General features: G+C 39.6%; 1 protein-coding gene across 1 annotated transcript in view; it reads right to left on the reverse strand.

Moving 5' to 3' along the window:
* Positions 1-22,140, reverse strand: part of Glmn (glomulin, FKBP associated protein) — a 33,039-nt gene that overhangs the window by 6,808 nt on the left and 4,091 nt on the right. The window contains exons 4-16 of the mRNA XM_070007652.1: positions 18,995-19,111; positions 17,732-17,840; positions 16,529-16,772; positions 15,107-15,209; positions 14,030-14,217; positions 13,084-13,137; positions 12,013-12,043; positions 11,841-11,930; positions 10,515-10,556; positions 10,346-10,419; positions 7,460-7,544; positions 6,220-6,326; positions 4,936-4,999 (exon numbers count right to left, since the gene is read on the reverse strand). Coding sequence (XP_069863753.1) covers positions 4,936-4,999; positions 6,220-6,326; positions 7,460-7,544; positions 10,346-10,419; positions 10,515-10,556; positions 11,841-11,930; positions 12,013-12,043; positions 13,084-13,137; positions 14,030-14,217; positions 15,107-15,209; positions 16,529-16,772; positions 17,732-17,840; positions 18,995-19,111 — 1,308 coding nt within the window. The remainder of the gene's footprint in view (positions 1-4,935; positions 5,000-6,219; positions 6,327-7,459; positions 7,545-10,345; positions 10,420-10,514; positions 10,557-11,840; positions 11,931-12,012; positions 12,044-13,083; positions 13,138-14,029; positions 14,218-15,106; positions 15,210-16,528; positions 16,773-17,731; positions 17,841-18,994; positions 19,112-22,140) is intronic.

Consider the following 22,140-nt stretch of genomic DNA (forward strand, 5'->3'; position numbering starts at 1 on the left):
CTGTCTCACAAAAAGAACAGTAGGATTTCCTAGCCACAATGAAGTTTATTACCAAAAAAGATAAGACCCTTGCAAGGACAGTCACCACTGTAATGACAGATTTAAAGTCAGAAACAAAACCCAGCTTGCCCTGTTCTTCTCCTGTGTGTAATTTCAAAACTTGTGTTAACCTGAAGTGATGGCTATGCAGATACATACAAAGGAATTTTATTTTTACTTTATTTTTTTTTGCTGGTCGTAGGTCTTGAACTCTGGGCCTGGGCGCTGTCCCTCAACTCTTCAGCTCAAGGCTAGCGCTCTACCACTTGAGCCACAGCGCCACTTCTGGCTTTTTCTGCTTATGTGGTGCTGAGGAATCAAACCCAGAGCCTCATGCATGCAAGGCAAGTGCTCTACCACTGAGCCACCTTTCCAGCTCCTTTATTTTATTGCTAAAATAAGTTCAGAACTTATACGTCCAGCTCTTGGGAAGAATGGATAATATAGAATTGTATGTATATGTTTGATTGCAAGGTATTTGTAGTTCTCTCCATTACATGAAAAAAATAACATGCATGCATTAGTTTATTTTTTAAAGAATTCTTGATACTTCCTGTGGTCTTTGCAATTTCATTGTTGTCACTGAGCCTGCTTTCACTGTACATATTCCAATTAGAAATTATGTAGGAAAAACAACAGGCAAGCAGGTTGATGAGAAAGGATAGCATTTAGACAAGATAGCAGGTAAGGAGTACACCAAGTATGGACTGAGCATTAGAATACTGAAACACTATAAAGACACCCATTAGTGGAAAATACCAGGTATAAAAGCTAAGTTGGTTTTAACATTAGAGATGGAGTGTGTTGATAAGATTCAAGAAAAGTTATATGAAAATTAAGTGTAGAGAAAGTGCCTCTCACTTAGGCAGGGAGAGAAAGGCATGAAATAGCAGAGCAAGGAAAATGAATGGCTTAGGAAAAGAGTAAGTCTGATGACAGTAACTCAATTGGCAGGAAAAGAAATGATTATTCAATTATGAACCATTTTATTGTCTCTTTATTTGAATGGGTCTGTTCCCCGTACTAATTTTCAGCTGCTCATCTGACTAGCTAGTTATCTTTTCAGCACACTTAATTGGCCAAAAATAGGAACTGGTAGGAGTCTCTTTGGATGAAATGCCCCACAATTCAACATCACCAAGGAATAATTTCCTCTTTTCACAAAAGTTTTTAGAAAATCAGAACTAACTTACTTTCTCCTTCCTTCCCTTTTTCTTTTTTCCTTTCCTTTTTCTCTCTTTCTCTCTCTCTTCCTTCCTCCTTCCTTCCTTCTTTCCTTCCTTCCTTCCTTTTTTTCTTTCTTTCCTTCCTTCCTTTTCTTTTCTTTCTTGTTGCTAGATGGATTGAGCCAAGGCTTTGTACATGCTAATAACCATGCATTCTTAAGTGAGCCCACAGCCTCAACTCTGAATTACAGGTGTGAACCCTCACGCCAAGCTGGACACTGTCATTTTTTGATGACCCATAGCCTCTCATTTATTAGTGATCTACTTTAATTGTACCTGGGAGAAATGTTTTCATGATGGACAGGAAGGGTCTTATGCAACCTCAAAGATGTTAGTTGTTACTATAGACTAGAATTGTTGCTTATTTATACTGTGGAAATTCTTAGGATTTATGTGGCAAAATGTGGAATATTTAATTCCTAAGAACTTCTCATTCTCCAATCCTGCCCTCCCCCCCACTAGCAGTACTGGGAATCAAACTCATTGATCCCAAGGCAAGCTTTCTACCATTTGAGCCATGCCTCCAGCTCCTTTTTGCCTTGTTTCTGCTCAGGCCAGCCTAGTCTGTGATCCTTCTACTTATGCTGGAGATGACAGGCATGCACTACTACACACAGCAATTGGTTGAGATGAAATCTTGTGAACTTTATTCCCAGGCTGGGCAGACCTAAATCCCCTGATCTCTACCTTCCAAGTAACTATATTACAGGCATAAGCCATTGCCGCTGGCCCTAGAAAATAATTTTAAAACCATTAAAAAGACATACCAGGTGGTCTCACACCTGTAATCCTAGCTACTCAAAGGCTGAGATCTGAGGATCATGGTTGAAAGCCAGCCCCAGCAGAAAAGTCCATGAGACTCTTATCTAAATACACAACTTAGAAAAAGACGGAAGTGGCACTCTAGGCACCAAAAAAAACAAAACCAAAACAAAAAATCGACATACTAGTATAATCCTACCTATCTGGGAGGAAAAGAGTTGGAAGATCATGGGTCAAGACCACCCTAGCAAAAAAAAAAAAAACAAACTTCACAAGTCCCATCTTAACCAACTACAACCAGCTGTCACACAGTTATCATTCCCGCTCTATGGGAAGTATAAACAGGAGGACCTAAATCCAGACCAGCTTGGGGGGTAAATAAGACCAATTCAAAAACTTTAGTTAAGGGCTAGGAGAGTAACTCCAGTGTTAGAACACCGACTTAAAATCCTACTATATCAAAAACAATTTTTTAAGGTGTGTCTATTAAACAGGTATTTTTTTCCTTCACATCAAATGAAGTGACACATTATTTGTGGACATCAAAGCAGACATTACACAATGCTACAACTGTCGGGTCTTCCCTCTCCAAGCACAGACCAACGTGCTACCCCCTGTGTGACACTACACTTGCACCCAGTACATCCATCTTGACATTGTCAAGCAAATCAGATCCTGTCTTATGTAGTACTGCTTTTCTCATTACTAAAAAAAGTAAAAGCCACGTCTAACCCTAAGAACACCTTCCCAAGAACACAAATCCCTTCTGCTCTTCAGTCTTACGTTGTCCCTTTTATGTTTTTACAAGCTCCTGGAGAAGTCAGGGTTTAAGTTGTGATTTCAAAAGTTCTGGCCACTCTAGGGTGACATGTCTTTCTACCACTTTCTAGGTCTTTTGAAAATCAGTGTTCCTTCTTATGCCTACATTAATCGATGAAAAGGGAAAATAGAGTCGCTCCCTTCAGTATTATGAGCCCCTGGCCAGAAGAGCAGTTACCTTTCACTGAGATGGGGTGGAACTGTTCCTTTGGAACTAACTGGATGAGGGAGTGAGGGGGCTTCCTGTGGGATGGAAGTGTTCTATACTGAATAAACCTATTCATCTGTGGAAACTCAGTGAACATACATTTTAAATTTTGCACTTGATTTTATATAATTTTTTTTGGGGGGGGCCAGTCCTGGGGCTTGAACTCAAGGCCTGGTCACTGTCCCTGAGCTTCTTTTGCTCAAGGCTAGTGCTCTATCACTTGAGCCACAGCATTGTTTATGTGTGACTGAGGCTTCAAACCCAGGGCTTCATGCATGCTAGGCAAGCACTCTACTACTAAGTCACCTTCCCAGCCCTATAAATTTTTTTTTTTTGGCCAGTCATGGGGCCTGTACTCTGGGCCTGGGCACAGTCCCTCAGCTCTTCAGTCCAAGGCTAGTGCTCTACCACTTGAGCCACAGCCCACTTCTGGCTTTTTCTGCTTATGTGGTGCTGAGGAATTGAACCCAGGGCCTCATGCATGCAAGGCAAGCACTCTACCACTGAGCCACCTTCCCAGCCGAGCCCTATAAATTTTAACTCAGAAAAACTACTGACAAGCCGGGCACTGGTGGCTCACGCCTGTAATCCTAGCTACTCAGGAGGCTGAGATCTGAGGATTTCGGTTCAAAGCCAGCCTGGACAGGAAAGTCCGTGAGACTCTTATCTCCAATAAGCCACAGAATACTAGAAGTGGCGCTGTGGTTTAAGCGGTAGAGCTCTTGCCTTGAGCTGAAGAGCGCAGGGACAGTGCCCACGCCCAGAGTTTAAGCCCCACAACCGACAAAAAAAAAAAAAAAAAGAAAAACTACTGACATTTAACTCTACTGAAACATGCACTGAAATATTTGGGGCAAAGTATGTTGATGCCTACAGCTTACTTTAAAATGCACTGAGAGGGCTGGAAGGATGGAGGATGCAGGGATGAGTACATGATGAAACAAGGATCTAGGAGGTAGGGAAATCACTGTAAATATCTTTCTGTTTTGCTATATATTTCAATTTTTTCACAATAAATTTTGAAACAAGAACCAGGCTCAAAATAAGCAATACTCAAAGATAGCAAATAGCTATTTTTGGCCAGAGAGGGACAAACAAATAACTTAATCTACAGATCTGTACTTTGCCCACATACTTTGCCCCAAATCCTGACTTAATTTTTAAAACTCCCTTTGGTATCTTTACATAAAACCATTTACTTTCACTCTTTCTATCACTCAAACACAGGTTTAACATCACATGATTCAAGTGGTTATAGTTAATAGAGGTGACAAATACAGGGAAAGCAATTATTACAAAGGGTTGGTACAAAAGAGAAGATAAAAAGCAATACTTCTACTGTATGACAAATCTTCCTCAAATAGTTTTCTATTTATTGACTACTTCTAATGAAGTGCTATTAAAAAAAAAAATAAAAGTTTACTTCCTACACATCATCCAAAAGGGGCTGTTAACAAATTCACTTTCAGTGCTGAAAATGCTTCAATTTGTCATGTCTGATAAGGTTGTTTCAAAATACCAGATGACTACAATGCATATAGCTCAGATATAAATCATGAACCACATGTGGAGGAAATGGACCAAGATACCCAATGTATGATGAGCTCTATAAGGAAACTAATGTCCTAAGCTTATTTACCCAACAAGGCTAGCCAGTCCTTCAGCAAGAGAGCAGAGGCACAACAAGAAGAGAAAAAGGGGAATTTGGCGTAGCATGATGAATGCCTCTGGGAATTAACTGCAGGTGTCAATAATTTTTGGCACGCTTCTCAGTCTTTGTAGCAGTTAAATTGTTAAGCACTGGCTTAAGGTAACCTACAAATCAAGAAAATTTGAGATAATGCTTTGATTATAATCAGTTTCTTCAAATAATTCACTTACTTGATTGTCATGTTCATTATCCTTGATAACCAAATACCTCAGTAAATTTAATGAAGCCATAATCCTGTTAATTAAAAACATTATTTGTTATTTACAGTATAGTTTATATAATCAACAGCAATTTAAATGCATAAAGTTAAAACATTTGCAATCTTCTTATAATTAATTTGCCATTAGAAACTACTTCCATTATATCTGTGGAGTAATAATAGCTTGTTGCTGCTGCTTTGCATTTAAGTTCACAAAATACAATTAAGAAAATTACTGTCTTATTTCCCCTCAAGAAAAGCATCATCTCTTGCTTTCTGGGTTTTAAGATTCCTGTCATTTGTAAATGCTTGCAAATATTTCTCAAAATCCACCTACTATACCAAAATAGGAAAAAATTAAAGACCTTAAAGAAAATCTAACTACGTAAACTTTGTTTTGGTAGTACTAGGGTTTGAATCGAAGGCTTCATATTTGCAAGGGAGTTCTCTACTGAGCCACACTTCTGGTCTTTTGTTGTGCGTGTGATTTTTAAGATAGAACTTGCTTCCTATATGGTGCACCTGGACTTATCTGCTTTTTTATACTTCCCTTCATAGCTGGGCTGATGAGACACAGACCATTATGCCCAGCTTCTTTGGATGCAATGGAGTCTTAAAAATGTATCTGAGGCTAGGCTGGAATTGCAACTGTCCATTCTCAGCCTCCTACAAAGCTAGAAACTGCCTGGTTTCCAAATACACAAACCTTTTGTAAGTTATATACATGAGATTCTTATTTCTTAATCACAAAAGCTGGGGTTGCACAAATCTCTATGGGACGCTGAGGATAACAATTGAAGATAATCAGAGTGTTGTTGTGGGGGATTGTGAGAGATTGGGGAGTACTGGAGTTTGAACTTAGGGCCTTGTATTGGCCAGGCAGGTACTTGGCCCAGCTCTTTTTGCTTCAGTTTTCTAATAGGGCCTCTCACTTATGCTTAAGCTGGACCAGACGGTGATCCTTATGTTTGTTTCCTGTGTAGATGGAATGACATTGTGCCTACCTAGCTTTCTTATTGGTTATCTGGATGGTCTCAAACCTCAATCTCCCCAATCTCTACCTCTTAAGTAGCTAGATTACAGGTGTGAGCAACTGTACCTAGCTAGTGTGTTGGACATTCTTAAATAGATTTTATTTTGTTTCTACATAATAAGTAACTTAAATATGAAAACTTTTATGTCATTTTATGAATTAACCATAGGTCATTATTAGTTTAACAGTCAATTACTTGATCCTCAGTAATTAACAGCTCACCTATCAGAGTTTTGTAGTAAATCTGTTTCAGCACCCTCTGGCAGAAGCAGAACCAAATCTAGAAGAGAAATCAGCTGTGGTCCTGTAAACCATTTGTTATATGTTTTCTGGGGGGAAAAAATGGGAAAGGTTTAAATAATACCAAGATAAATCATGTGTTTTTCTAATACCTGCAAACTACAAAAACAATTTTACATTTCAAATGTATGTTTTTGATCCTGGGGTTTGAACTCAGAGCCTGGGTGCCGTCCCTGAGCTCTTTGCTCAAGGCAAGTGCTCTACCACTTTGTGCTACAGCTCCACTTCTGGTTTTCTGGTGATTAATAGGAAAAACGTCTCACAAATTTTCCTGCCCTGGCTAGCTTTGTACTGTGTGTACTGTGATCCTCGGATCTCAGCTTCCTAAGTAGCTAGTATTATAGGTGTGAACCACCAGTGAAGTGCCCAGCCCCAAGTGGTGTATGTGTGTGTGTGTGTTTGTGGGTGCGTGCACGTGCGTGCGTGCACCAGTCCTGGGCTTGAACTCTGGGCCTGGGCACTGTCCCTGAGTTCCTTTTGCTGAAAGCTAGCACTCTACCACTTGAGCCACAGCTTTTTCTGCAATTAATTAGAGATGAGTCTCATGGACTTTCCTGTCTGGGCTGGCTTCAAACTGAGATCCTCAGATCTCAGCCTCCTGAGCAGTTAGGATTACAGGTGTGAGCCACCAGAGCCCAGCTTCAAATATATTTTTTTAACATTGATTTCTATCTTTCCTTAGAAAAACCTTGAACAACCCTTGCCTGTTTTTAGCACTCTGATTTACAAATGTACAGGACTTAAGTTTCCATTTATTTTTCATTAGTCCATGGCAAAAAAAAAAAATGTATTATTAGTTCAAAGAATTAACTTATCAAAATTTACAGTGGTGTTTTTTATACTTTTTTTTTTTTTTGGGTCCAGTCATGGGCCTGAACTCTGGGTCTGGGCACTTTCCCCTCAGCTCTTCACCTCAAGGCTAGCGCCCTACCACTTGAGCCACAGCGCCACTTCCGGCTTTTTTTTCCTGCTTATGTGGTGCTGAGGAATCGAACCCAGGGCCTCATGCATGCAAGGCAAGCACTCTACCACTGAGCCACCTTCCCAGCCTATACTTTAATAGTACACTTAAACACTGTGGGACAAAAGCTCACATTGATGCATTCTACATACAAATAACTAACACTGTGACCATGACACCGAGGCTACCTTAAATGCTTACCTTAAATGACAAATCAATTTGATTTTTGATATTTTGAATAATAAAGGCTTCCACACCTGAGTGATTACTTGTATTCAATAAGCACCTTGAAAACAATTACAATACATGAAGTTATACTACTTTGCATTATAATTAAATTATAATTTAAGCTATGAAAATTTCATTAGGCCATATTATTTCTAAAAATATAAAATCCATAGTGAGATGATAATCAGCAAGCCAATCAACCTATTACAAAGTCACCTGTAAGTTATTTGCTCTCACTAACTAATCTACCTAATCTACCTATCTATCTACCTATCTAGCTAGCTAGCTACTATGTCTACCTTGGAGTTTAAAGTCAGTGCTTTGCACTTCTCATAGCTGACACTCCACCACTTGAGTAACACAGCTACTTTCTACTGGTTTTTGGGGGGAACTGGAGTCTAGTGAACTTCTCAGACAGGGCTGGCTTGATACTCTGGATCTCAGCTTTCTAGGACTATAGACATGAACCATCAAAACTCAGTTAAAATTTATAATTGGATCTTTTCAACAACAATGTACTAAATGTACTAAACCAAACTTCAGTCTTTTTCTGCATCGAGTTGTGATAATTTAATATGGCAAGAAGGGCACCAATATAATAACCTAAAAGCTTCCAAAATTACTCACTGTGAAAATATAGTATGGCTGGTTAGACCAGCTTAATTGCAAAAAGGAAACTTGACGTGATTTAATGTAATAGCTTGGATCATAAATGTCTCCTAAAGGCTCACAGGTCAAAAGCTTGGTCAGTACCTGATGGTTCCCTTGGGCAGTGGTAGAGCTTTGAGGAGATAAGGCCAGCAGAAGGAAGTTTAAACAGTATGGGCATGCCCTTGAAGATAGGGTATTAAGGTCCTAGGCCTCTCCCTGTTTCCTGGCCACCATGAGAGCAGCTCCTCGGCTACCCACCTCTGGCAACACACTGCAAAGCAATAGAGCCAACCGAACATGGACTCAAACTCTGAAACTGCGAGCCAAAATAAGTCCTTTTTTAAAGTTGATTTTTCTCTGGTCTTTTGTCACAGCAATGGAAAGCTGCCAAGACAACTAACAAGAAAAAAAGGAGATTATCTTGGTAGATATAAGTAGAATCGAAGAACACTGGTATGGTATAAGACAAGTATAGAGATTTCATAAACCAGGTCTGACTCTATTCATATAAATGAAGATAGGATCAAATATGAAACAATCCCAAAGAAGACTTTCTAGCACTTTAATATTATTACCTAGATTTATTTTTAATTCATTTTTAAGACCTAGAACAGAGCTTAACAAACTGAACTCTGAAGGCCAAAAGCAGCCTGCTGATTTGTTACCTCCAAATATAAAGATAGTGGAGCACTTGCAACAGAGGCTGTGTGGCCTTTAAAGCCTATACCTAGTGTCTGACCTAACACAGAAGGTTTCCCAATCTTTAACTTAAAAAGCTCTAGAATCTTTGCCACCTCAAATAGCACCATTACTAAGCTCTAATATGTTCAGTTACAAATCTATAACTTAGTTTTAAGTGTAAATAATGGAAATTACTGAAATACATAAAATTCTAGCAGAGAATTGCCAATCTCAGATTTTTGAGGGGTTTTACCAAAACTTTATTGACAAAAAATAAACAGAGGGCCAGATTTGTCTAGGAAGTTATATGTATAATTTTATTGCCAATTTCTGTCTTATACTTCAAACTCTGGTGCTATATATTCCCACCAGAATCTCCAAACGTAAGAATAAAGTTCAAAGGACTGGCATCATCAAATTGGAGTGAAGAGACTAAGAAACTAGAATACCTCCTATGTCCTTAGTGTGGACAGGAAATAACTGTCACTCTAAAACTTTTGAGAGTTGACCAAGAAAGCTAACAGTACAGAGTTTACAGTACAGTGATTTCACTCCTGATATAAACTGAACCAAAGTTCCTGCAGGCATCAGATTAATTTTTTTAAGTGTAGTTTAAGCTTTACAGGATTTTTTGTTTTGTTTTGCTTTTTTGGGTGTGTGTGTGCATGCACATGTGCACCAGTACTTGGGCTTGAATCTAGGGCCTGTGCATTATTCCTTAGTTTTTGCACTCAAGATTGGTACTCTATCATTTGAGTCACAGTGCCACTTCCAGATTTTTGGTGTCTAATTGGGAAAAAAAAAAAGTTTTATGGACTTTCCTGCACAGGGTGGCTTTGAAATGTAACCCTTAAATATCAGCCCCCTGAGAACCTAGGATCATCAGCACCCAACTAAGTTTACAGTATTTTAACTAATTGAAATGAAATACATATGATTATCTTTATAGTGTGTAAGTATATATACATCTAAAATATTTGCTAAGCCCTTTTTCTACCTGATCAAATAAATTCTATACCCTGCAATAGTTACATTGAACTAATTGTGTTCTCCATTAACTACAGGCTTAGCAAATAACCATGTGTTATGGATTGAATATGAAATATACCCTGAAAGCTCAGATGTTAAAGGTTTGCTGGCTAACTAGTAGGCTTTTGGAAGGTGGTTGAATACTAAGGGCTGTGACCTAATCAACGGATTAATCCTCTGAATGCATTAATAATATAATGGAGCTATTGAGAGGTGATGACATTTTAGGAGTTGGGCCTAATTGCAGGAAGAAGTCACTTATGGGGCATAATCTAAAAAGCTATATCTTCTTTCCCTACTGTGACCCACTAGACACACTGCCATGATGCTCTGCCTTACCACAGACCCAAAGTAAGCAGGGACCAAACCCTCTGAAACCATGGATCAACATAAGTCCTTCCTCCAGTTGTTTTCTCAAGTATTTTGATGTAACAACAGTGACTCACACCATGATGCTTGATACATACCTAAATAATGTGTATTTGCCTTGATACATACCTAAATAATGTGTATTTGCCTTGTGAATCCAACTTGTTAATATATAGCTGAAGCATTGCTAAGCTCTTTTTCCTCTAAAATGGAACAAATAATATATTACCTCACATGAATAGATCATTTATCAAAAATTTCTCACTGTAACTCATCTAGTATCACAAAATGTACATACCAGTGTTTCAATGGGGCAGAGTGTCATAATTTTGACTAAGCCCTGTGAATAAAAAATTTTAATCCAGATAAACAGATTATATCAACTGCAAACACCCCTATTATCAACAGTGGATGCTAAAAATTCAGAGAAGGGGAGGAGATTTACAAGTGAAAGAATTTAACTTTTCCATGAGCCTTTCATATAAAGTCTACAGGGAAACTAACACTGATTTTGTGAGTAACACAGAGTGGGATGTTACAATATATATATTTTTTTAAGTAAATAGTAACTTTCAATTAAAAGAAAAATTGGGTGTGTGTGGGGGGGGGTTGGTCATGCAGCCTGAACTCTGGGCCTGGGTGCTGTCCCTTAGCTCTTCAGCTCAAGGCCAGCACTCTACCACTTCAGCCACAGCACCACTTCCGGCTTTTTTGCTTATATGGTGCTGAGGTATCCAACCCAGGGCCTCATGTATTCAAGGCAAGTACTCTACCACTGAGCCACCTTCCCAGCCCAGTAATTTTCAATTTAATCTACCAGCAAAATGAAATCAAACATGTAGAAATATGTTCATTAAACATAAGCAAGTTTAGTATATTAACAGAGGTATGTTTTTCTTTCTTTTTTGGGGGGGGGTCCAGTTATGGGGCCTGAACTCTGGGCCTGGGTGCTGTGCCTCAGCTCTTCAGCTCAAGGCTAGCGCTCTACCACTTGAGCCACAACGCCACTTCCGGCTTTTTTCTTTTTGCTTATGTGGTGCTGAGGAATCGAACCCAGGGCCTATGGCATGCAAGGCAAGCGCTCTACCACTGAGCCACCTTCCCAGCCCAGAAGTATGTTTTTCTACTTTAAATATTAAGAACTTCTTGTAATCATAGCTAGGGCCTATTTGTATATTTTAACAAATAAAAATCATAAGGCATGATAAACCATAGCAGGGAAAACCAAAATGTCTCTGAAGTAATGGGTCCGGTACATGCTTCACACAGAGTTCTGAAAACCTGTGTTCTGAGAGAAAGAATCCCTTCAGAGCCAAAGTGTAAAGAAGAAAGGTTTTCCACTACATGTTATACCATCACTTGTGGTAGCCACTGGTAGCGAATGAAGTTTAAATTAAACTAAATTTAAAATTCAGTTCCTCAGTCAACACTAGCCACATTTCCCCATTTCAAGTATTCAAGGCTTCTGTACTGCACAGCACAGATAATGGAACCTTCCTATCATCACAAAGCATCCTACTGGCACTACCCTGGCGATTTTAGATGTGGAAGGGGAAGAGGGAGAAGTAGAAGGCTGGAAGAGGCAAGAGCCGATTTTCAGGATTAGAATGCACATTTTATTTACCTGAGGTACACTAAGAAAACTCTTGATTTCCAAGTACTGATACAGTAGGCTATTGTCTTCTATTCTCAACAAACCATTCTCCAGTAGTTCCTACAGATGAAAATATATGCAGATAGCTCAAGAGCTGTATTTGTTGTTTTTTTAAATGATAATGGGAGCACACAAAACTTACCAATCCTTTGGAGAAAACAGATTCTTCTGTTCTGGAAGAAAAAATGTAAAAGTATCAATACGATTTTACAAATTGCTTGAGAATGATTCTTTAGGAAATATAAATGATATTGAAATGCAAGCCAGGTGCTGGTAGTTCATGCCTGTAATCCTAACTACCTGAGACGCTAAGAATGGGAAGACATAGTTTGAAGCCACATTGGGCAAAAAAATTTGTGACAGCCCTTCTCACCTAATACTTGGGTTGGATGGCCCACATCTATCATCCTAGATATGTGGGAGGATGGATCTAGATTATCATGGTTTGGCTAGCCTGGCAAAAACTCCAAAAACTCCATCTCAATAGGTAAAGCTGGGTATAGTATACTCCTGTCAGGTTTGCTACTAGGGTAGAAACTGATTAACCAGTGCAAAAAAGTGCTGCAGGCCAGGCTCAGCAGAATGCATTCCTAGCAAGGACCTAGTGTTCAAACTCTAGTATCTCCAAAGAGAAAAAATGTGTCTCATTAGCCAGTTGTGGTGATACAACTGTAATCCAGTAGTTGGAGACTGATTTGAGGTCAGCCTGGACTACATAGTGCGATCTTGTCTCAACAAAACAAAATTTAGTATATGACATAAAATGAGTGAAAATTCTATTGAAGAATTACCCAAAATTCTTAATCTACTTTGATCTGCTTTAGGTTTGGAAACTGATATTCAAATCTGATCAAAATTAGCCTACTCAGAGCTTATTTCTTAATACAAAAATCAATAGATCTTTAAGAGCAAGTGTAAGAAATATCTGATAGTTTCATATATATTGTAATTATATAGTTATATATAGTTATATAGTTATATATATATTGTAGTTTTATATACATCTCACATCTCACTCTACCACCTTTTGAAATATGTTTAAAAGCCACAGAAACAGAAGACTGGAAAACCCCTTTTAAAAAAAGACTTTGAACATTTACTTCTTATTATAAAACAGTTAATTAGGACCTGGCAAAGAAGAGGTAGTTCTCCTAATCTTGGCAACAACTATTTAACCTTATTAAATCTTGAGTTATCATCTAAAGGATCTTACCTTTGTAAGAAGACTTCAACATGCTCCATGTTAAACTGCAAAATGTATGCTGGGCTTAAGCAGAAAAAAACACATACAATCACATACAATCAGTAATTTTCCAGGGCCTCACATTCTACCGCACATCTATATCCCCAGCTGCAAGGTGTGTGTGTGTGTGTGTGTGTGTGTGTGTGTGTGTGTGTGTGTGTGTGTGTGTGTGTGTGTGTGTGTGTGTGTGTGTGTGTGTGTGTGTGTGTGTGTGTGTGTGTGTGTGTGTGTGTGTGTGTGTGTGTGTGTGTGTGTGTTCTTTAAGAAATTTTATACACATGTACACTGTTTCAGTTGAAAAGGGGTATGTGTGTGTGTGTGTGTATGTGTGTGTTCTTTAAAAAAAAACAGACAAAAATAACCAATGCACAAAGAGGTTGAAGGCATGGTTCAAGTGGTAGACACGATTAAGGCCCTGGTTCAATGCCAGCCTTGTGTAAAACTAAAACATAGGGGTGGGCACTGCATGCGTGTAATCCTATCTATTCAGGAGGCAGAGATCTAGGACCACAGTTCAAATCCAGCTTGGACAGGAAAGTCCATAAGACTCTTATCTCTAGTTAGCCACCAAAAAGCCAGAAAAAGTAGTAGAGTGCCAGCCTTGAGCAAAAAAAGCTTAGGACAGCACCCAGGCCTTGAGTTCAAGACTCAGAACCAGGGGAAAAAAAGAGGGCTAGGAAGGTGGCTCAGTGGTAGAGTGCTTGCCTCACATGCATGAGGCCCTGGGTTCGATTCCTCAGCACCACATAAGCAGAAAAAGCTGGAAGTAGTGCCGTGGCTCAAGTGGTAGAGCACGAGCCTTGAGCTGAAGAGCTGAGGGACAGTGCCCAGGTCCGGGCCCAGAGTTCAGGCTCCACAACCAGTAAAAAAAAAAAAAAAAAAAGAAAGAAAGAAAGACATGCATGAACACTCTTACCTTAACACCATTGGCAGCTGATCAAGATTGATGCCCTGAACAAATACCAGATATGCCAGAGAAGCCATGGAGTCGGCCAGCTGTTTGTCTTCTTCCTCCTCAAATTCAAGGTAATCCCAAATCCTTTTTCTCTTTCCATGATTAAAAATAATTTGGGGTAAAGGGTGTCCAATTGCCGATAAAAAGCTCTGTGAAATGCGTTAAGGCAACTTACGGTGTGTCCCCTAACCTCATCCCTATACCCGGTATAATCCCCTCCCCTTGAGCAAGTGTAGCAGCTGAGACTTACTTTTAATCAATAGAATATGGGCATACCTCTCACGGCTAAATTATGTGATATGTCAAAGTAAAGGTATTTTTGTAGATATAATGAAGGTCCCTAAATCAGGTGATTTTAAATTAGTCAGACAGGTGACTATTCTGATTGAGCCAGATTTAGGTAGCAAATTATTTTGTTTCTTGCTTCTGAAGTTTGGATTTTTAACTTAGGGCCTCAGGTTGCTAGCCACAGCCTAGTCAGGAAAAACAGGGGCTCACTTTTATGCAACTTCAAGCCTTGTTTATGCTTTCCATGTAGCTTGGATGGCAAGTGCACCCCACAGTGCCCAGCAGTGATTCAAGAGGTTATCATGAACTTTCTACCTGAAAAATCTCAAGCCTTCATCATCAGTCAACAGGATCTATATACTAAGAAATTATTGTGTCAGATTGGGTGGGACACGCAGAAGGCTAAAGCAGGAAGGTATGACTTCAAGGCCAGCCTGAACACAGTGCATTTTGATCAGTGGTACCCTTTTCATCATTCTCCCCCATCTCTCCTAACCCCACCTATCTACGTATTTATACATGTTCTTATTTATGAGCAGAAATCTGGAAGGTGTTCATAGTATTTGTCTTGGAAAATGAAAATATTGCTGTTTTTATGCTCTGTCTTTTTGGCCTGTGTTCTGCAAAAACCGCCTATCATTTTATAAATAAGTTATCAATGTATAGCTCATGTGAAGTGCATGAGAATATAACAGGATGACATTTAAGGCCATAGTTGATTTTATAGCAGATTAAATTGGCTGTACTTACTATTATGTCAGAAGCAAAACTCCGTATAGGATCATTCCCAGCTTCTTCAGACTGTTCTAGGAACTGTGCTGTCAGCAAAGGGCATTTCAAGCTTTTGAAACAGCTAAAGCATAAAAAATGGATAAGTATGAAGTCAACACTACTAAAACATAAACTGTCTAGCTCTTCAGATGTAGTTTTACATCAAAAATAAAATAAGCACACTATGCTCTGAATGTTTATCTCCTCCAGACCTCATATTGAGACTTAACTGCCAATGTGCCAGTACATCAAAGACTTGGCAGCCATACTGTATTTAGTCTCTGTACTTGGAGGATACTAGGTGGTGAGAACACTACCGGATTTTTGGTCAGGCTGGATGCTCAAATGTCTGGTAATCCTGCTGTTTTCAAAGGGAGAATAAAGTCACCATTTCCCCACAGCCAGAATAGCTTCCTTGAGCTATATATAACCATTTCCCTACTTTCATAATTTCATATTGTAAAACATAAAAGCAATAGATAGAAAAATATAGTCAAATCCTTGGTTTTCTAAACTAAAATACCTGGTTTTCAATACTTCATTATATCATTATAATATCTGGTTTTAAAAACATCAATGCTAAGCTGGGTGCCTGTGGCTCATGCCTCTAGCCCTAGCTCAGGAGGCTGAGATCTAAGGAGCGCAGTTCAAAGCCAACCCAGGCAGGAAAGTCTGTGAGACATTTATCTCCAATTAACCAACAGAAAACTGGAAAGTGGTACTGTGACTCAAAGTGGTAGAGCACTAGCTTTGAGCAAATAAGCTCAGGGCAAGCACCCAGGCTCTGAGTTCAAGCCCCACAACCAACCGAAAAATAAAACTAAAAAAATATATTTTATTGATATATGATTTTGTGTGTGTGTGTGTGTGTGTGTGTGTGTGTGTGTGTGTGTGTGTGTGTACGTGTGTGAGCGCACGTGCGTGTATATGCCCAGAGTTTAACTTAGGGTCTTAGTTTGCTACCACTTGATAATATGGGTTTTAAAATATGATACTATATATAGTAGCATATATGTAATATAAATGCCTCACTAAATGCCCATGCTGTATCAGCTAAACTCCATATTCTTCTAAAATTCAAAATCTGAAACTACAGCCAGGTGCCAATGGCTCGCTCATTCCTCTAATCCGAGCTACTCAGGAGGCTGAGATCTGACAACTGAGCTTCAGTGCCAACCCAAATTTGAGAGACTTTATCTCCAATTAACTAAAAAAAAGCCAGAACTGGAGGTATGGCTCAAGTGGTGGAACACTAGCTGTGAACAAAAAAAACTAAGCGAGGAGAGTGATAGACCCTGAGTTGAAGATCTGAAAGTGCATTTATATTCACATGGCAAATAGGAAACATAAAGTAACCAAACCATCAATTACTTAACTCCATGTTCTTAACAACACACTTACAATTTCAGCAGTTCATCTTTTAATTTTTCCTTTTCCTTTTCCTTTTTATCTTTGCCATTCATGACTTCTTCCACAAAAGGTTTAGTGAACTCTATTAAGGCCCTGCAACACTGACAAAGTCCATAGTCATCTGCTTCTATTTGTTCTCTTGAGTACGGGACAGGGAGGACAGACAGCTGACTCCAGAGGGTAGACAATGCCAATCCAACTGAATACGCCCTGTTGTTAGGAAGTTTCTGAATCACTGAAACAGACATGGAATTAGTTATTATTAAAACAGCTTCATCAAGCATGATCAACATATCACAAGAAGTTCAGTATACAGAATTACAAAACTCTTTTTTTCCCCTTCATTTTAACAACTGTTATCAGGATGACATATCATAGCTTAATTGGAAGTGTTTTTCCTTGTTGGAGGTCCACATAATATGCATTTTAAGCATATTATGTATGAAAGCACACAAACCTCTTATACATACATCTTATACATACATGTTGTTTCTGTGTGTTTATAACAGGTTAAATTCTTAAGACAGAAACACTTCATGTTTTTCATGAATATTACTTTTTTCCCCAGGATTTTGAGTATTTCAAGTGTTACAAAGCAGATGATCATTTTCATTTAAAATAAATGTATTCCAATTTCTAATTCTGGGACCCTGGGATCACATGTATTTCCTAAAATAAAAAATAATCTATCCCCATGAATAAATATAGTCTATCTGCTATGCTCAGGGAGACTTCGCTTTCCATACCTCCTAGTGTCTTTATCCAGCCACAGCTTTGTTATTCTTATCTCCAACCTCCCAATGCCTTGTCTGACATTCTACACAAGATACAGAGCGATCATAATAATAGCAGAGTGAGTATATCATAGACAACTTGAGGGTAACCCTTTGACAATGCTTAAAGGGAAAAATTCTACTTATAAACCACAGAAAGGAAGGCTAACCATAAAGATACAGATTGCAACATAGCATACAAAAAAACAGCATAGCATTCCACAAAATATTTACTTAGGTAGCCACTCTGCCAGGAAAATATCAGCCGGATTCAAACTGGCATTACTATTACTCATGTAAGCAGAGGACTTAATCATTTGGCATAAACTTTATTGCAGTGGAGTATTCACACTTTGGGGTAAACATCAAGGTCTATACACAAATAAAGCAAGAAATACTTTGATATCAAAATGCTCATTACCTGTTTGTAATGGCTGAAGTAAAAGAAGAATAATTTGGGATATCTGTTTTCCAGAGGGCTCTTCAATCAGTTCAAGCAAACCCAACAATAATTCCTTTGGATTACATAACTATAAAAATATTCACAATTGAACCTGTTTAAGTTGTATTTAAAGCCACATGATTACTATTTTTTAAGAAGGTATATATTAAGAAAATACAATTACTTTTGCTTAACCATGAAATGCCTCAACCAGTTGTTAGGAGACATTAGAGGAGGAGGGGGAGCAGGGAATGGTCAGAGCTTAGGTTTCCCCTGTGTCCCATGGGTGTGTTCTAGCCTCTGATGTTACACACTAGCTGCTGACATTACACACTAGCCGCTGATGCGCCCCAAGCTTCTCACAGGTGGGCTCTTCTATGTCAACCTGCCTGGGTATTCAGAGTAACCCACAAAATCTTTTCTACCTGAAGATAGAACTTTACACCACTTTCAGACTGGACAGATCTTACCAACTCATTGGCCTTCTTTTCAGTTGCTTTTTTCCCCTCCAGAGCTGGGGATAGAACCTAGGGCTTCACACGTGCTAGGCAATCTCTTCTACCACTGAGCTATATCCCCAGCCTAATGTTTGTAAAAAGTTCATGTAGTCAGGAACCCATCTAGAAGGAGCTGCTTCTTTCTACATATATATTTGCACTTAATTCCTAGTTTCCTATGATGTCATTTTTTTCTCTGAATTTTTCTTTTTAAGTCATCATATATTAACACTGAACTTTCCTAGCTTTTTCTCAATGGTCTCTAAGGTCATAAGTCACAACAAATCTGTGTTCTGCTTCCTATTCATACCCTCATGGTTGCTTGTAATTCTAGGTGTTTTGTTTTGTGTTAGGAAAGGATTTCAAACAAATTGCCACAGAAGAGCACTGACATTTGATTCTAGTTCCTATGTTACAAAGAGATCAGTGTGTCTCTCTAAACACTGAATCCAGAATGTGTGTGATACAGCTATTTGTCAGAATACAGCCTCCCGGGTCTTTCCCTCGAGATTCTGAACCTGTAGTTCTGCTGTGGTTAGTAATTCTGATATCTAGAAACTCTGGGAAGTGGGAAATAGAACTATTCTTCCAATCAAATAAAGTTAGGCTATTCTCCAGAGAATTCTCTTCTGCATATTACTTTCATGAACTAAAAAGTTTTCTTATCAAATAATATTCATTAAACAGTAAAGGGAATTATAATACTGCTATGGATTATGGAAAAATAAAAGTTTTATTAACTTACCTTTACCAATAAATCAAGCATCAGAAAATAATCTTTTCTTTTATCATCTTTATCATTCCATAACAGACACCTAACAACAGGACCAACAAGATTCCAGCCCATAGACTTGATGATGACCTGAAAAACATCGTCAGAATAAAGCAAACACTGCCCTCTACAGGACTCAGGGTGCTTCCCTAACCTAGAGGAGTTTAAGATTTTGCTCACAGAGGAAAAAAGAGGTAAGTAAGGGCTACCACATTTCACCACTCACTTTCCAGGGTAGGCTACAAACATATAGTGACATTATCAAATACTTTTTAAGACTCGGAGCGGTGGTTCACACCTGCAACCCAAGCTACTCAGGAGGCAGAAATGGGGAGGAACCCAGTTCAAGGACAATCTGGGTTAAAAGCAATCCCTTTTCAATCAATAAGCTGGGCATGGTGGTGCTCTCCTGCCATTCCAGCTTCACAAAAAACTTAAACTAGGAAGATTGTGTTCTAGGGCAAACTGGACATGAATATGAGACCCTAATCTGAAAAGTAAGTAAAGCAAAATGGCTTCTGCTTTTGGCTGTATGGCTCAATTAGTGCTTCACTTGATTGATAAGTACAAGGTACTGACTTCAAAGCCAAGTACTATAAAAAAACAAATATTTTTTAATACTTTCACTGAGCAAGGCAAAAAGATTTTATGGGTTTTTGTTTGTTTGTTGGTGGTGGCCATGGGGCTTGAACTCTGGGCCTGGACACTATCCCTGAGCTCCTTAGCTCAAGGCAAGTAATCTACTACTAGAGCCACAGCACCACTTCTGGTTTTTTCTGGTGGTTAATTGGAGGTAAGGGTCTCACAGAGCCAGATACGGTGGCTCAGGCCTATAATCCCAGTTACTCAGGAGGCTGAGATATGAGGATTGTGGTTCAAAGCCAGAAAGACCATGAGACTTACTTGCAATAAACCACCAGAAAACTGGAGGTGGCACCATGGCGCCCCACGACTGACAAAAAACAAACAAACAAAAAAGAGTCTCACAGACTTTCCTGCCTGGGCTGGCTTTGAACCATGATCCTCAGATCTCAGCCTTCTTAGTAGCTAGGATTACAGAAATGAGCCACCAGCTCAGCTAAGGATTTTGTTTTATCAAGTAACTTGGTCTTTCTTAGGCTCTGAATAGTTCCTCTGCTTTCAAAAGGGGAGTTAGCTTGCTTAAGATTAACAGGTACTTAAGCTGAGTACTAGTGGCTCACTGTCATCCAGCTAGTAGAAAGCTGAGATGAGAGGATTGAGGTTCCAAGCAGAAAAGTCTACAAGACCCCATTGTAATGGAAAGAAGTTGAACATGGTACTGTGTGTCTCATCCCGCAACAGCACGAAGCCTAGCACAGGAGGACCACAGTCCAGGTGCATGCCTGAGCAGAAAGCATAACCTTTCCCAAAAAACAACCACTGCAGCCAGGAACTGGTGGCTCACACCTGTAATCCTAGCTATCAGGAAGCTGAGATCTGAGGATCACTGTTTGAAGCCACCAGGCAAGAAAATCTGTGAGACTCTTATCTCCAATTAAGTACAAAAGAGCCAGAAGTGGCTCTGTGGCACAAGTGGTAGAGTGCTAGCCTTGAACAAAAGGCCAGGCCCCAAGTTCAAGCTCTAGGACTGGCATGTGTGCACGCGCGCACACACACTCACACTCACACATAGTAACCAGCTCAAAAAAGAGTGGACAAGCACCAGGTGGAGGCAGGATAGTGTGTTTGAGGCCAGCTCAGGCAAAGTTATCAGTGAGACCCTCTCTCAAAAACAAAGTACAGACCAGGCACTGTGGCTCATAACTGTAACCCCTGCTACTCTGGAGGCAGAGATTAAAGGATGGTCACAATTTGAGGCTGGCCTCAAGCAGAAACCTGTTTACCTGAAAACTAGCTAAAGTAAAAAGGGGCTGTGGTCAAGTGGTAGAGAGCCTGCCAAGCATTTGGTAAATCCAATCCTGGATTCAATTCCCAGCACCAAATAAAAAGAAAAAGAAAATTAAGTTGTAGTCAGTTTTACCAAAATTGGAACCTCTGAATTTAGCAGGGCATACATACAAAGGTGATTCTCAAGCTATTAAAACTAAGCTTGCCTGTGCTTAAAACTTATCCTATCAGCTATTTATTTAGAAGTATGCTAAAAATAAACCACTCAGACCCACTAAGGTGTCTCAAGCCTATAATCCTAATACTTGGAGGGAGGAAGATTGGAGGAATCAGGGGCCAGCCCAGGCATAAAAGTTCACAAGAAGCTGGGCCGGTGGCTCACACCTGTAATCCTAGATACTCAGGAGGCTGAGATCTGAGGATCACAGTTCAAAGCCAGCCCAGGTAGTAAAGTCCATGACTCTTATCCCTGATAAAGCACTAGAAACGGAAGTGTCACTGTGGCTCAAGCGGTAAAGCTCTCGCCTTGAGCTGAAGAGCTGAGGGACAGTGCCCAAGCCCTGAGTTCAAGCCCCACGACCAACCAAAAAAAAAAAAAAAAAAAAAGTTCACAAGACTCTATCTCAAGTAATGGCTGGGCTTGGCGGTGCACACCTATACAGTGACATGTATCTGTCATCCAAGTGACAACAACCAGGAGGACTGAGGGTCAGGCCTGCCTGGGCAGAAAGCAAGACCTTATTTCCAAAAGAACTAGAGCAAAAGGGCTGGAGGAGTGGTTCACAGGGTAAAGTGCAAGCACGAAACTTAAGATTTCAAATCTCAGGATGCTAAGACTTGAGGATGGAGGTTCAAAGCCTCCCAGGGCAAAAACATGTGAGACACTTACCTCCAATTAACCAGCAAAGATGCTGGACTGGAGTATGGCTCTAGTGGTAGATCATGAGCTGTCAGTGAAAAGGCTGAGCCAGAGCTGGAGGCCCTACTTCAAGCCCTAGAAGGAGCCCCCACACCACCAAAAACCAACAACGGTATCACCAAAAATAATGTTACTTTTGAGTAGGTTCATCTAACCTTTTAGTGATTGTTTCTTACCTAAAAAAAAAAAACTTTTTCAGCCAGGAACCAGTGGCTCACACCTGTAATCCTAGCTACTCAGGAGGCTGAGATCTGAGGATCATGGTTCAAAGCCAGCCCAGGTAGGAAAGTCCATTAGACTCTAATCTCCAATAAACCACCAGAAAACTGGA

Source organism: Dipodomys merriami, unplaced genomic scaffold (assembly GCF_024711535.1).
Source record: "Dipodomys merriami isolate MVZ:Mamm:240054 unplaced genomic scaffold, mDipMer1.0.p SCAF_7, whole genome shotgun sequence".
Lineage (NCBI taxonomy): Eukaryota > Metazoa > Chordata > Mammalia > Rodentia > Heteromyidae > Dipodomys > Dipodomys merriami.